This window comes from Hyperolius riggenbachi, chromosome 5, assembly GCF_040937935.1.
Source record: "Hyperolius riggenbachi isolate aHypRig1 chromosome 5, aHypRig1.pri, whole genome shotgun sequence".
Lineage (NCBI taxonomy): Eukaryota > Metazoa > Chordata > Amphibia > Anura > Hyperoliidae > Hyperolius > Hyperolius riggenbachi.
This window is the reverse complement of record NC_090650.1, coordinates 280,600,686-280,616,514: the sequence shown is the minus strand read 5'-3', so window position 1 is coordinate 280,616,514 and position 15,829 is coordinate 280,600,686. Positions and strand designations below refer to the sequence as shown.

The 15,829-nt window shown below is 41.7% G+C and overlaps 1 protein-coding gene across 3 annotated transcripts in view; it reads left to right on the top strand.

Moving 5' to 3' along the window:
- Positions 1–15,829, top strand: part of DCDC2 (doublecortin domain containing 2) — a 276,455-nt gene that overhangs the window by 13,235 nt on the left and 247,391 nt on the right. For all 3 annotated transcript variants that reach the window (XM_068236975.1, XM_068236974.1, XM_068236973.1), the window contains exon 2: positions 6,209–6,260. In XM_068236975.1, coding sequence (XP_068093076.1) covers positions 6,209–6,260 — 52 coding nt within the window. The remainder of the gene's footprint in view (positions 1–6,208; positions 6,261–15,829) is intronic.

Genomic DNA, 15,829 nt, shown 5'->3' with positions numbered 1-15,829 from the left:
TCTTAAGGAGGAGAAAAAGAGAGAACACCAAGAGCCCAATATAGTGTAGTATGTACTGGTAAGGTATAATTGATAGAGTAATAATATTAATTTAATACTCACAAACCAGGGTTACCAAGTAGGCAACCACTGTCAAAGCAGGTGGGGAGATTGTCCTGACCCCACTCAGGATTAAAAAGTTGCTCTCTGTAGTTGAAGAAGGAAGGGTACAACCCTCCACCAAGGGTGGACTTGATGTAGATAATAGGATAACAGAGGCGCCAATAGGATAAAAAACACTAAAAGAACTTAAAAACCCATCTTGGTAATAGAGGAGGCAGTGGTGGACTCACCCCCTCCAAGCAGAACACACGACTGTGGATTTTCAGTCAAAACAATTTTATTGGATACTCCAAATAAAGTGCAACGCGTTTCACGGGATACAAACCCGCTTCATCAGGCAATAACAGATAGGAGTAAACAGCTGTAACAGAGACAATAGAGTAAATGAAACTGTAGTGCTTTGGCAAAATTCATTCTGATTATTCGGACATTGATTTGGCTATGAATATATTTCAATAGTGGCATAAAAATATGTTGCATAAATCTGCATGCATATGCATGAACCTGTGTTTGAAATACATGCAATCGACAGAGAATTGTGGTATACAATAGCAAAGATTATTGGGAAAAAAAAAATTTGCATACCCATACATAAACCTGTGTTCGACAAACATACAATTGACAGAGGATTGTGGCAGGAATTAGTATCCAAACTATTGCTAGTTTTAGTGGAAGTATGAATCGCACAGTGAATTATACGTTTAAATTAAATAAAATATATATATTTTGTTGCATAAATTTGTATGCATATACATAAACCTGTGTTCAAAATACAGTTGACAGAGTAGATGGGGTAATGGGCAGGATTCAATGGGAAAAGGCCACGGTGGACAGGAAGTGCACTCATTTGGCTATGAATATACCTCAAGAGTGGCATAAAATACGTTGCATAGATTTGCATACCTATACATAAACCTGTGTTCGACAAACATACAATTGACAGAGGATTGTGGCAGGAATTAGTATCCAAACTATTGCTAGTTTTAGTGGAGGTATGAATCGCACAGTGAATTATACGTTTAAATAAAATAAAATATATATATTTTGTTGCATAAATTTGTATGCATATACATAAACCTGTGTTCAAAATACAGTTGACAGAGTAGATGGGGTAATGGGCAGGATTCAATGGGAAAAGGCCACGGTGGACAGGAAGTGCATTCATTTGGCTATGAATATACCTCAAGAGTGGCATAAAATACGTTGCATAGATTTGCATACCTATACATAAACCTGTGTTCGACAAACGTACAATTGACAGAGGATTGTGGCAGGAATTAGTATCCAAACTATTGCTAGTTTTAGTGAAAGTATGAATCGCACAGTGAATTATACGTTTAAATTAAATAAAATACAATAGCAAAGATTTGTAACCGAGATTAAGCTTATATAAAAGGACTACTGAATATGGAATCTAGTAATTAGAACCAATATGTAATAGTACCCAAAAGGTATTAAAATGTGCCTGTAGAGGTAAAGGAAAGATAGGACTTACCATCTGCCAGTATCATCAACACTGAGCGCCTCTGTGCTGGTTGAGGACGCTTTAGCATGTTAAATAGAGGAGGTAATGGACGGGAGCCAATGGGAAGATGCCACAGTGAATCAGGAAGTGACGTCAGGAATGAGACAGCAAAAAAATTAGATGGACTGTGTGATGTGCCGTTAAAGTCGCACCGGCAGTGGATAAGATGTATGGGAAGGGTGCGCCGATAACTGTGCATTAAATTAAAAGAAAAAAGGGTGTGTGTTTAAGTAACATAGGTGGGTACATGTTGACTTTGTATATGCATGGTAGGGTGTTAGGGCGTTGCACCATGCTGATTATGATATGGGAATTCCCCCCCTCCCCCCCCTCCTTCTTTCTTCTTTCTTCCCTGTTCCTTTTTTCTTTCCTTCTTTACTTTCTCTTCTTTCAGTCTAGATACTGGTCTTCATCTCCTGAGGTTATTATACTACTGTACAATCCATCTGCTGTTGCTCTGTTCGTTAGTTTAAATTTCGCTGCACTGTTTGCAGGATTAACTGCTATCCATTGTGCCTGCTAATTACCCGATTGAATTTTTATTCTGAGTTGCCGGGCCAATGATGATAATCATTTTAATGTTTATCCACTGCTTGTCCCATGTATTGGAGTAACTTTGTATGTGATGCGTACATTCTCTTAATGATGACTTGTATTTGCATCGGTTTGAACCATTTTCGTTTTTTCTTTGGCTTTTTCAATAAACTTTTATTGTTAAAATAAAAAAACTGTAATTCTTGCTAAAATCTCATTTTCAACTTAATTTTGGCCTTATGAAGGACCGCGTGTTGATTTGTTATTGGGAAAAAAAACATTTCATGTACAGTAGATTTAGCATAAGACTGCAACATACCATAAAGTGAGGGGGTCTCAAAGTTTCTGGATACCCTGTAGCTACAGCACAAGCACTTAGCTATAGACTGATCTCAGAGAATGGTCTATAGCCAACAAGTAATTACTTGCTAGTATTTCATCAGAGAGAATAAAAAGCAAAGTTAGCAAATGTCTCACTGCTTTAAACCAAACTTGTAAGTTTTCAAAAATAAAAAAAACATTTCTCTGGTCCTCCTCAAACCCACCGCTGCTGGCCAGGACCATCTTCCAGTTGCGGTTGAGCTCCTCCAGTGTATAAGTGTGGCTGTACTCGCACATGCGCAGTACAACAATGCTTGTACACTGAGGGAAGCGCAGCCACGAGAACATATCAGTTATGTTCGGAGGGAATACAGCAGCGAAAAGGCTCCAAGATGAATCGGGAAGCCACTGGACCACCCAGAAAGTGGGAAAGTATCTTTTTTCCTTAAGGACCGTGCTGTTTATCTCTGATCTGTGCTGCGTGGGCTCTCCAGCCCACAGCACAGATCAGCAATGAGGCAGGGCGATCAGACTTCCCCCCTTTTTTCCCCACTAGGGGGATGACCTGCTGGTGGGGTCTGATCGCCGCCGCTCTGTGTGGCCGAGCAAAGGGGGGGGGGGGCTCCTCAAAGCCCCCCTCCGCAGTGATTCCCAGCCTCCCTGTCCTTCCCTCCCTCCTTCGTATGGGCGGCACAGGACGGAGATCCGTCCTGCGCCGCCTCTGATAGACTTCAGCCAATCAGAGGCCGGGGATCGCCGATCTCCTTTACGGTGCTGCTGTGCAGCAGCGCCGTATGGATGTAAACACAGGGGATTTCTTCCGCGCGTTTACAATTAGCCTGCGAGCCGCGATCGGAGGCTCGCAGGCTGTTCACAGAGCGGCCGTTTCCATGTAAAACCACAAACGACCAACCGCCGCCTATCGGTGTTAGGCGGTCGTTATGTGGTTAAAGTATTAGTTGAGGTCTTAACTTTGACTGGCCCATTGCAACAAATTGCTTCTTTTTTTCAGGCATTATGTTCTAGATTTGCTGCGTGCTTAGAATCACTGTTCTGTTGACCCAATTTAAACTAAGCTTCAGCTGTCACACATGTATACATGTATCCTCACTTTTGACTCTAGGATGCTTCAATAAAAGGAGAAGTTCATTATCAAATGAGGAAATCGGGATCGTAACACCGCGTTCCTGTAAATGACGATAAATGGCTTATATAAACACTCCCATTCAAGTTGTATCAGATGCCCGCAGTAATCGCCACCAAGCATCCGTGTGAACCGGCCCTTAACCCTCTTGACGGTATGATTCTTTCTGGATTTTAGGGTCTAAAAGCGGTACAATTTTTTTGCACCCTTTCAGATCCTAAAACCTGGAAAAACATCATGTTGCCAGGGAGATCTGCACAGCCCCAGTAATCACTCACCTCCCTGGCTCCAGTGCTGCAGTTATGCCTCCATCTTGCGGGTGGTGCTGCAACTCTAAAGTGAGATTGCCGGCTGTCGTCATGACGACAGCCAGCGATCTCACCAGGAGGAAGCATAGCCCCTGAGGAGAGGAAGAAGAATAGCGTCCGACATCGGGATCCCTGGGAGGTATGTAGAAACGCTCCTGCTGCGCACATTGCTCTGCATAGAGCCTCCGGCCGCTACCCCAAGCAGAGGTCAGGATTACCGCTCTGAGCTGCGGTTTTCCACCCCGACCCTAGCTCTGGATTACCGCCAAGGAGGTTAAGCAATACCAGTTGCCTGGCTATCTTGCTGATCCTAATGCTTTTAATCATAGACCCTGAACAATCATGCAGCAGATCAGGTGTTTCTGACATTGTCTTAACTGACAGGATTAGCTGCATGCTTGTTTCTGGTGCAATTCAGACACTACAGCATCCAAATAGATCAGCAGGGCTGCCGGGCAACTGGTATTGCTTAAAAGGAAATAAATATGACAGCCTCCCTATTCTTCTCACTACAGTTGTCCTTTAAAGAGACTCTGAAGCGAGAATAAATCTCGCTTCAGAGCTCATAAATAGCAGGGGCACGTGTGCCCCTGCTAAACCGCCGCTATAGCGCGGCTTAACGGGGTCCCTTCACCCCCAAAACGACCACTGCGACACTTGGTCGCAGATTTGGTCGTGATTTATTGTTTCCTGGAGGCAGGGCTAACGGCTGCAGCCCTGCCTCCAGTCGCGTCTGTCAGCGGCGCATCGCCGCCTCTCCCCCGCCCCTCTCAGTGAAGGAAGACTGAGAGGGGTGGGGGAGAGACGGAGATACGCGCTGACAGACGCGCGTGGGGCAGGGCTGCGGCGGCTAGCCCTGCCCCAACCAGGAAGCGCTCCCCGGGTGTATCGAGGGGGATTTGGGGGTGAAGGGACCCCCGTTAAGCCGCGCTATAGCGGCGTTTTAGCAGGGGCACACGTGCCCCTGCTATTTATGAGGTCTGAAGCGAGATTTATTCTCGCTTCAGACTCTCTTTAAGTAAACCAGAGGAGTTCAGCTTAACATAACTGGGGCTTCTTCCAGATCTATGTAGTCCATCAGGTCTCTTGCTGACCTTCCAGTCTGCTGATTACCACTGCTGGACCGCTCTGAAAGCTGGCTGACTGGGTCCTGTCACAGGCTACTGCGCATGCACGGCATCAAGATTCTGCTCTGGTCTTGGACTGTACTGATTGACATATAGTATGTGGACTGTATTGACCCAGTAATCTGTGACATTGAAGTGAAAACTCAGTTTATCCTGGCTGCTGCTCAACCTCTTAATTCTTTTACGAAGTAGTAAGGCACACTTGTTGCTGTGATATTTCATTTCTGGAGCTCTGCGATCACAGTTTCGTTCATGTTTTCTGCATGCGATTTTTCATTTTCATGTGCGATTTTCTGTTTTTCTATAATGCACTTTGGAATAACAAACACGTGTGATATGCAGAAAAAGCAGAAAGATGATTTTTTTTTTTTACCATGGAATAAAAGGGAAAACAGAACATTTAAGTTAATGTAACAAAACCCTGATTCTAAAGCGGTAAAGTGTCTTTAACTAAATGTGCGGAATTGTAGCTTTCCCCATATGTAGCAACACCAGCAATTCTAGTAAGTGTGCTCCCTGCCTAAGGTTGCTCTTAATTTTTTACACACTGCTCCTGCATTTAGTCTATGTTAAATTAATAATGGCCTGGTGTTATATGTCACGTGTTGGTCATCTAAATTTGTATTTACTTATTTTTAAGACATGCTAAAAAGGTCAGATGATTTTTTTTTATCATGCCTTGATACATAGAACCTTAGAGTTAAAAGATGGTGCGTATTTTTTTAATTTCACGATTTTCGTAAATTATACAATTGCATGTATAATCACCATACTGAATATATGTATAATTATTATTATTTTATAAATGCTATTGCTTTGATAAATTAGCATTACATTTCCAAAAGAGAACCAGATATGCACATACAGTCATAGTTTGATGTAAACACAGGTTCACTTTATCATAAGCAAAAATATATTTCTATGTCTCCTATTATGTGACATGTTGGTGGTGTGAATGTGGTGTATGTTGAATGGTATATGATGAGTCCCTAGTTCATAGTTATCATTGGGGTTCTGATTCAGAGAGTTATATTACATCCATTTACTGCTATGTTCTGCTACTGTGAGGTCTTTAGTTAGATGATTTACTGTCTGTCTATACACTTAGTGTAGTCTAATCATTCCTTTTGCTCTTCTTATGTTCTAGCTACCTACATATTGGTGAGAACAGGAGAAAGGTGATAGACCCTCTGAGCCAGGTATAGTCTCATTCTGCATTCTATTTTTGTGCCGTGTTGTTGTAATGTGATCCCATTGTTACATCTTGTATTGTTTTAACCTCCTGAGCGATAATCCCGAGCTGAGCTCGGGGTATGTCGCGCAGGAGGATTTCTCAGGCCCCGCTGGGCCGATTTGCATAATTTTTTTTTGTTACACGCAGCTAGCACTTTGCTAGCTGCGTGTAACTTCCGATCGCCGCCGCTCGCCGCCGATCCGCCGCTACCCGCCGTTCCGCGCAGCCCCCCCCCCTCCCCAACCCCTTGCGCAGCCTGGCCAATCAGTGCCAGGCAGCGCTGAGGGGTGGATCGGAACTCCCTACGACGTCACGACGTCCATGACGTCGGTGACGTCATCCCGCCCCGTCGCCATGGCGACCAGGGAAGCCCAGCAGGAAATCCCGTTCTGAACGGGATTTCCTGCTTACTCTGATCGCCGAAGGCGATCGGAGTGGGTGGGGGGATGCCGCTGCGCTGCGGCTATCATGTAGCGAGCCCTGGGCTCGCTACATGATTTAAAAAATAAAAAAATTTAAAAAATAGTGCTGCGCCACCTCCTGGGCGATATAATTGTATCGCCCAGAGGGTTAAGAAACCCACTATGAACATAGCACTGTTGAGTTCGGCAAGGGTGGGTCAGGTGCACTGTATGTGCTAAGACATCAATTTATTAGGGGCATTGTATAGCCAAGAAAAAAATAAGTTAGTTTTAACTTATTGTGTCTGGAATGCAAAATAATAGTCCAGTTGAATCTATTTTTTTCCTTTGATTATTTTTTAGTTACTGTTTGAATACTACTGAGTTTAACATCATTAACATCATTACCATGCACTGGATGTCTGTTTAGGGCAGGGCCATAACCAAAAACCATAGGGACCCCATGTAAAAAGTGCATGAAGCCCCTCTGCTAAGTTTCACCCTCCCCCAGTGGGGGCAGTTTTCAAATCTGTTTCCCCAATCCCATGCCTTTACTAAGAAGTGAAGCCCATTCACTCAGTAAGAAGTGTGGCCAGTATTTGTCCCCCTCTTCTTAGTAAGAAGTGCCCTGTAACTAAGAGGGGTCCCGCCTCTCTCTCCCCCTATGTGAATAGCAGAGTGGCCGCAGTGAAGCACGTACTCCAGTGTTGGGTCCTCTTCATTCCAGCTGGCCAATATGCAACAGCATCCCTCATTAGGCTCCCGATGCATGTCACGTGACACAGAGAATCTACAGAGGTATGCTTCTGTATTCTGATTAGCTGCAGTGAAGCGGACCTGGTGCAGAAGTAAGTAGGGGCTGCAGGAGCTATAGCTATGCCCTTGGTTTAGACTGAACCTGACTGAACCAACAATTCTGCCAGTGCAGGCACCATAATTCCTGTAAGGACATACAGTATTCTTTTAACTAATACTGTGTATCTAGGATGGCGTGCAGAATGCTGTGACCTGTGACATTGATGCACATGATGGCAGTTTGTGAAATGGGCTGACATTGGTCAGATGAACCGACCATAGTTCAGTTTCTATCACTGCTTTAATAATTATGTTCATACTTATTACATGCTTATTTTTGCAAAGGTTCTTAATTATCCAGGTCATGATATATGCAGAGAAAAAAATAATATGTGTGTTATGTGTTGCTTATTTTTAATCCAAATTATCTTAATTTGCAGCCAGAATGTTTAAAATGGACACTTTAAATTCAAATTGCACTTTTCGGCAGCTGCAGTAAGGTCTTGTTCACACTAAGGGCACTTTTGTTTTTTTTTAAGCGCCAGTGATTTTCAAAATCACCCTAAAAGCGCTTGTGCAATGTTTCCCTATGAGAGTGTTCACATATGAGCGCTTTGATTTCGATCCGCTCACCAAAGTGCTGCCTGTACAATTTTTGGGGCGATTTGCCTATAATGGAAGGTAAAAAAAAAGTAATGCGCAGGTAATTCACTCACAAAATGCTGGCGTCAGCGATTGCGATTTTAGATGTGAACAAGGACTAACAGAACTCTGATTGGAGTACTGTTGCCCTGAAGCTGTCAATGAACTCGGTTGCGTGTGGTCTAGTATTAGTCATGGAGAGAATCCGAAGACATAACAACAAAAGTTGTTTAGGTGATACCTTTAAAACTGTACAAGTTTCCTTTGCTCAATGAACTCCCACCTTTCTACTGGAGTATTAAGCTGCAAAGTGAGGGAGAGTTTGTTATTCATTTCTAACACCCGGACTAATGCATTGCCTGCCATTAAACGTTCACACTCCTACAGTGTGTACCGGTTTATGTTAGAAACACTATGAAAGGACCATGATTAACACAGATGACGCAAACTACAGTAGTCTGTGCTATGAATTCATGCAATATATGTAGAGGCGAGCTAAAGTGTATGCATTGAGTTTTTCTTTACAAACGTGGCATTTCCGTTGATGCTTCTCAGTGTTTGTAATACAAATGAAGCAGTTCTATAAAGGCCTTGGGAAAGTTCCACCTCTATTGACACCAACCTATTTACATCAGAGTAAAATGAGAATAATTTCTAATGCTGGAACCTTTTACAAACCTTGTACAAGCCACGTTACTTTGTCAACAGGCGATCTTGATTTTCTTCTCAACATCACTGTGTAACCGGGGAACGTGCGCACACAGACATGTTGTAGAACAGTAATACTATCCTTGTATTGTTTATGTCTTTAGGGTATAGTTACAGCATTCTGTGGATACTGGAGCAATTGTTTTGTTTACTATGTAGACACATTGTCACAGCAGCAGAACACGTCATAATCATTAAAATCACTGACTTGTTTAATCACTGTGTATTTCGAGACTACAGTTTTTGCACACTGTACAATATTTTACTAATCAGTCATTACATTTTAACAGTATACTAAGAGCTTCACTGTAAACCAAAAAAAAAAGTCTGATTTCCGTAGTGCACATGTGCTCCTCAGGAAATTAAAAATTGGCAAACCAGACCTCTGTAATAAACAATGATGGCTAACTTATGTTTACAATGTAGTTGTATTAATGCAGAGGTGCCCACACTTTTTCGGCTTGTGAGCTACTTTAAAACATTAGCAAGTCAAAATTATTTACAAATGTACAATTTTAGGAGCACACTTGTATATACATAATGGAAAATGTAGTGGGGTCGGGATCTACCATAAATCCTTTGCGATCTACTGGTAGATCGCGATCTACATAATGGGCACGCCTGTATTAATGAGTAGATATAATAATTACTGTATGCGACCAATTACTGCTCTTGTAACCAATGATGAGGTTATGGTCATAGGTACTCCTGCAATCAGGAAAATGTATTCTATGTATGCTGAAAATAAGATTTAAAAATGAGGATCCGCTTATTTGTAGGTTAGATCCCCATGTGGGTTCCCTTCTGTTGCACTGTGTACTTCAGGTTGTTTTAGTCAACCCATGCAGTATAGGTCACACATGACCACATCATTGTCCTGGTGCTCTCATTAGTCTTAACCAGTTCACCCCCAAGGGTTTTTATCCTAACGGACCAGAGCAATTTTCAGTTGTCAGTTCTCCTCCCTTTTATTCCCTAATAACTTTATTACTACTTATAACAAGAAAATGATCTATACCTCGTTTTTTTCGCCACCAATTAGGCTTTCTGTGGATAGTACATTTTGCTAAGAATTTTTTTATTCTAAATGCGTTTTAATGAGAAAAACAGAAAAAAAAGAAGAAAAATCATTATTTCTCAGTTTTCAACCATTATAGTTTTAAAATTAAACATTATCCTGTGGATAAAACAAACACGTTTTATTTGCCCAGTCGTCCCGATTATTAAACAGTTTAAATTATGTCCCTATCACAATGTATGGCGACAGTATATTATTTTGAAATATAAGTGTTATTTTTCTGTTCTGTTTTTTTTTTTATTCTGGCCATAATTACAAGCCCCTATGTAATAAATTAAAATTAATTTCCCCTCATAAAATATAAATTAACAAAGCTGAGTCCCTAAGGCAACTATTTATTTATTTTTTTTAGCTGATTTTTTTTTACAAGTGTTTTTTTTTTTTTTTGGGGGGGGGGGGGGGGGGAGGGTTGGAAGTGTAATTTTATTAAGATCTGTATGTACTTGAAAATGAATGTATTTTGTAGGTGTAATATACTTTTTGGCCACAAGATGGCGCTAGTGAACACTCATAGGAAATGTTCACTTTTTTTTTTTCTTCACTTTATTTAATTGTTACATTTCCTGTTATTGTGAATGGACGTAGCCGCTGTTCGCGGTCACGTCCATTCACTCCAGGCACTGCGATTGGGTAGAGGACCGTTCGGTCCTCTTCCCCAATCACCCAGCACGGAAGCCCGACGGTAATGGCGGCGGTAGCGGCGCACACACGGCGGTAGCAGCGTCGGGAACGTGGGACGTATTAAAACGTCATGTTGCTGTTAATAGCGGTAAGCATGACGTTTTAATACGTTAGAATGTCAGTAAATGGTTAAGATGCATTGACTTGTGTTGCAACAAGGTTAATGTGAATCTGAAGCATGTTTTCCAATCCCTATTCTATCTCCAGTTCTGGGGAGGTGTGTGTGTGTGTGTGTGTGTGGGGGGGGGGGGGCTGGAATATTATACTCTGGCAGGAAAATACAGGGTCAGCTTATCTGCGGATGGACCTATCCATGACCATGAGGATATATGGTACCATTCAGGCCTACCAGCCACAGACTTGCAGACTGTGTTTGGACTGCAATCCCTTCTTCTTTGTCAGGGACAAATTCCTGTGCTCTCTTTTGGATGTTGATATACAGTAGTGAACAGAGGTTCACTATATCAACAGCCAAAAGGTACCTTTCTCTGTCAAAGGTACCTATGCATACACAACATTAATATTTGCTAATTTATTGCATTAGGACTCTTACCTTTACATTTATTAAATTACAGTAGGTGCATTTAAATCTATTATCATATCATTGATTTCAGAGTCTAAAGCAGTTTTAGGTCCTCTATTACTCCAACTAATGAGATAGTACCACATTTTTACCAGTATGGGAGGTTGATCTGACAGGCCATGACAAGTGGATTTCCACAACAACAGGTGCCTGGAGAACACGTGTAACAGGTCTGTTTGACCTGTAAGGTTGCCGGTGCCTTGTCTCAGCCAGATTGCTCGTACGGCTTAGGAAAAGTCCATACAACGAGAAGAGACGGCACACCACTGACTGCAAACAATTTTGCTGTATTAGGAACAAGTACACACTACATGTTACGGATATTACATCCTTCTTCAGGTGTTAAACAGCAAATGAATGTACATACACCAATATAAGTACTCATGAGAGGGCCACCACACCCAATGTGGATGACTCCACCCCCTCCACCATTAACCCATTGTCCAGTGTCCATCATTAACAACAAACAGCTCTATACATTACAGTCATATGGCACTCCATATCGGCTACCAATTAAAAAGTACATGACTGACCATTATCCAGGCACTTCCAACAATGGACTGCCACTGACCCACCTATAAAAAAACATGTAATCAATAACATATAAGTACCGACAACATTTAAATACATGGATACAAAATATTGCACCTCATCATCCTGTAAAACTTATTGCAGCTTCTCATCATATTGCACCATTTATAAGAAGCATAACGGATTTGTATCTAAGCTTTTGGAGGTAACCTTCCATCCCTTTGTTCTGCATGCGGCCACCTGGTCTCCTGGGAAGACAACAAATCTATTGTTGTACTGTGGGAAGTCTCCTTTTTCAGGTGTCTAAACTCAAATTAAGGCTCGTCTTCCATCCATCTGTTGACATTAGGCTGCCACAGTAGCCAGCAGGAAGAAGATTGCCCCAGTAGACAGCAGAGTAGGCTCACACTTGTCGTTCCTTGGTAATAGTTTTACGCTTCCTGTGAGCTGATATATAATCCTGCTACAGCATTCTTGGTCTGCTACTGGCATGTCTTCCATTTGCACATAATTGGATATTACTGTCATTTTTAACATGTACATTGGTTGTGCATTAGTGTAAGGTTCCATATTCTGAATGTAAATATTCTACTCCCTTAGATGTAGTTGGATACACTTGTATTGGACTGTTTTTGGCTTTGCAGTCTCTTAATGTTTTATTTTTTTATGGAACTCAGTTTTCACAGTATGCCCTGTTACTTGATCCCCTGTTACTGTTCACTGAATGCAATTCAATAAACATGGATGATGGCGACAGGCAGAACAAACGATGGAGCTCGCAAAATGGTGTACATATCATTTTGGGGGCGGGGCTTTTTGGCGCAGGGTGAGCTGAATGAGAGCTCACTCTGCTGCTGCACAAATTAGAGGGGGTGGGAAATACCATTCCCCCTCAGGGTTGTTGCAGCAACTCAGAGGGAGAAGTAATTCGGGGTCCAGCAATCACTGGATCCTTGAATTACCCGTGTGCAGGGCGTGGACTATAGCATTACTGCTATAGCCAGGCCAAGCTTCGGCGCTATGCTTCGGCGCTAACACATGTGGACCTCTAATATGAAGTCTTGCTATGTGTACCCTTAATAAGAAATATAATAATTTATAGACATGTTTTTGTCTTTTTGAGCCACAGCTAGACAAATCCCAAATTCATCTTGTTTTGTGAGCTTTTTCGTTTTTATTTAATTGTAGATTCAGCTTGCACCCTTTGCCTCCTTGTAGCATACATGTTCATTAGACTGACTGCTGATCCCCGCTTTTTAGATTAACAATATCCTGTATGTTCATAAATACTGCTAATGTCCTTTTTGACCTGCCTCAGGTGAAGATAATGACCAAGCACTATCATTCATTATAAGGCTAGAGTCGTCCCCTGTTGCCAATGTGGAGGGGAGCCGTACAGCTCCTTTTCCTATAGTGTGACTGCGCAGTAGCTGGTGCATGTGCAGTAGCACAGAGCTGCGCTCAGCAACGGGGGACAATGGAGGCTTCCCTAAGGCTCCCCTCTCTTTAGGTAAGTATTTAATTTTGTACCCAAGCTTCGGCTCGGGCATTCTTTAAAGTGGGTCTAAACTCTAAAGTTCCTATCTGCTCTAAAAGATTAGGCACAGCATGATAACCTTTAGGGGAAAAAATCTTCAATTTACATGAATGCTAAAATACCTGAAGTTTTAACTGGATTAACTTCAGGGAGAACAGAAAGCATTAAAGCCTCAGTCTTGACCTGTACTGGCAGAGCCACAGCGCTATTATTCACAGCTACTGATGAGGCTAATTACATTCTGATGTAGCTAAACAGACACACAAAGCTCAGATCAGTGAAGTTCTGCAGCATTTATATGTGGATTGAAAACTTTTCATTGTGTACTGTGCAATCATTTGCATCTGCTTTAAAGGATACCCAAAGTGACATGTGATATGATGAGATAGACATGTGTATGTACAGTGCCTAGCACACAAATAACTATGCTGTGTTCCTTTTTTTCTTTCTCTGCCTGAATGAGTTTAATGCCAGGTATGTAAGTGGCTGACTCAGTCCTGACTTAGACAGGAAGTGACTACAGTGTTACCCTCACTGATAAGAAATTTCAACTATAAAACACTTTCCTAGCAGAAAATGGCTTCTGAGAGCAAGAAAGAGATAAAAAGGGAAGTTTCTTATCAGGGAGTGTCACACTGTAGTCACTTCCTGTCTGAGCCAGGACTGAGTCAGCCACTTACATACCTGATATTTAATTCTTTCAGGCAGAGAAAGAAAAAAAAGGAACACAGTATAGTTATTTGTGTGCTAGGCTCTGTACATACACATGTCTATCTCATCATGTCACATGTCACCTCGGGTATCCTTTAACAAGATACTGTTAATTTGGTAGAGCAAGGCTCTATGCGACAACAGACCAAATGACTGGAAAGACCTATCATTCAATCTCAGAAGTTCTTTGTGTCTAGTTTGTCTACCAAATCATATTTCTTAGAAGTTCGTGGTTTAGGTATCAACCCCTTAGTGCTCTTTCACACCAGAGCCCTTTTCGTGCGTTTCAACGCAAAGGCAGTTCTTTGCGTTAACCAAGGTAAAATGAAAGTCCATAGACTTTCATTTTACCTTTCACACCCGACGCTGCGTTTGGGTGCGCTGCAGTTCGACACACCCGGGAGGGTCGATCTGCCGGGAGCCGGCATTTTCAGTCGGGTTCAATTATAGCTACCGCCGCTGATTGCGTTGCACCGCAGATTCCCGATGACATGCCGCAGGGCATATAACGCGTGCAGGAAACGGCTCCTGCGCGCGTTGATAGGTGTGAAAGAGCCCTTAGTCATTTTCATTGAACCATGTTGCATTGTTTGTGTTTTGTTGAGGTTTTTCAAACAAATATGTTTTATGTTGATTAGTTTGGAAAATTGCAAATACTTCACAACGATGGTATGGACATGTTACTACTGTGGTATGCATGCAGCGATTTGCACACACTGTTTATGGTGCATTCCTGCAGTGTTTATTTGTTGGTTACTTCTTCACAATTACCATGTTGTGTCTATGGGTACCTTTGCAATTGCCTATTGACTCCTGAATTCTGTTTTAATTTATCCACCAGTGGTTTAAAGCTGCCAAAAAGCAATTCTGAGTTTGTAATGAACAGACTTTTCTTGTCCGTTATTTGCTTGTTGGTCATGTAGGGTTATTTGAAGGAATATATATAGTTTAGATATAGATGTCTGTTGTGTCTTGTCTTCTCCATAGACACTACTAACAACTTGACCATGTGGGATAAACCTAGCATAGTAGCTGTATAAACACAATTGTTTTTTGGTACAATAATGTGAAATTGTATCCCCAGAGGTAGCTGTGTACATAAACCATTATGAATGTTGTTCAAGGCAAATAAGTCTACTGGGAACTAAGAAGTGGCAACAATCACTATCCAAAGATGTACACTGTCCCCAAGCAAAGGCCAATCACTATTCTGAAGGCAAACCTAGCTCTTTTTTAACTATCTACACTTCATCAGTCTGCCTCCAGACTATAATTGAAAAAAAAAAAATTAATATGTTGTAATATAAAATGATTTAAAAAAACAAATTAGCCATAGTAAAGATCTGCTTTGCATTATAATCACACACAGGATACAGATGTATGAAAATCAAGTACAGACGGCATATCTTTTTTTTTACTTTTTCTGGAATTGTTTTATTATTACATCGAGAACTGTGGTAGGTTTAAGTGGGTCGACGTTTGCTAACAACTTAGTAACACTACAGTAGAGCCTAAATGAAACTTTAAAGCATGGCTGAAGCATAATTAATAAAGGAAAGCTGGCTGTATAACTTGTAATACACACTGGCCACCTGTGCAGCTGCATTACAAGGATTTTTGATACTCTAGTGCAGCCTTTCTCAACTTTTTTACCCTGGTGGAACCCTGCAAATACTTTTTGGATCTCAAGGAACCCCTTGCATTGTCTTTAAAAGTGGATGTGGCTGTTTATGACACTACCCCCTATTACAGTGCCCTTTATTACAAATTCGAATGCTTTTTATTAATGTGCTCATTATTATGCTGACCCTCAATTTAGTACTTCTTTTTACAGTACCCCCTATTATAGTGTGCTCCCTATCATACT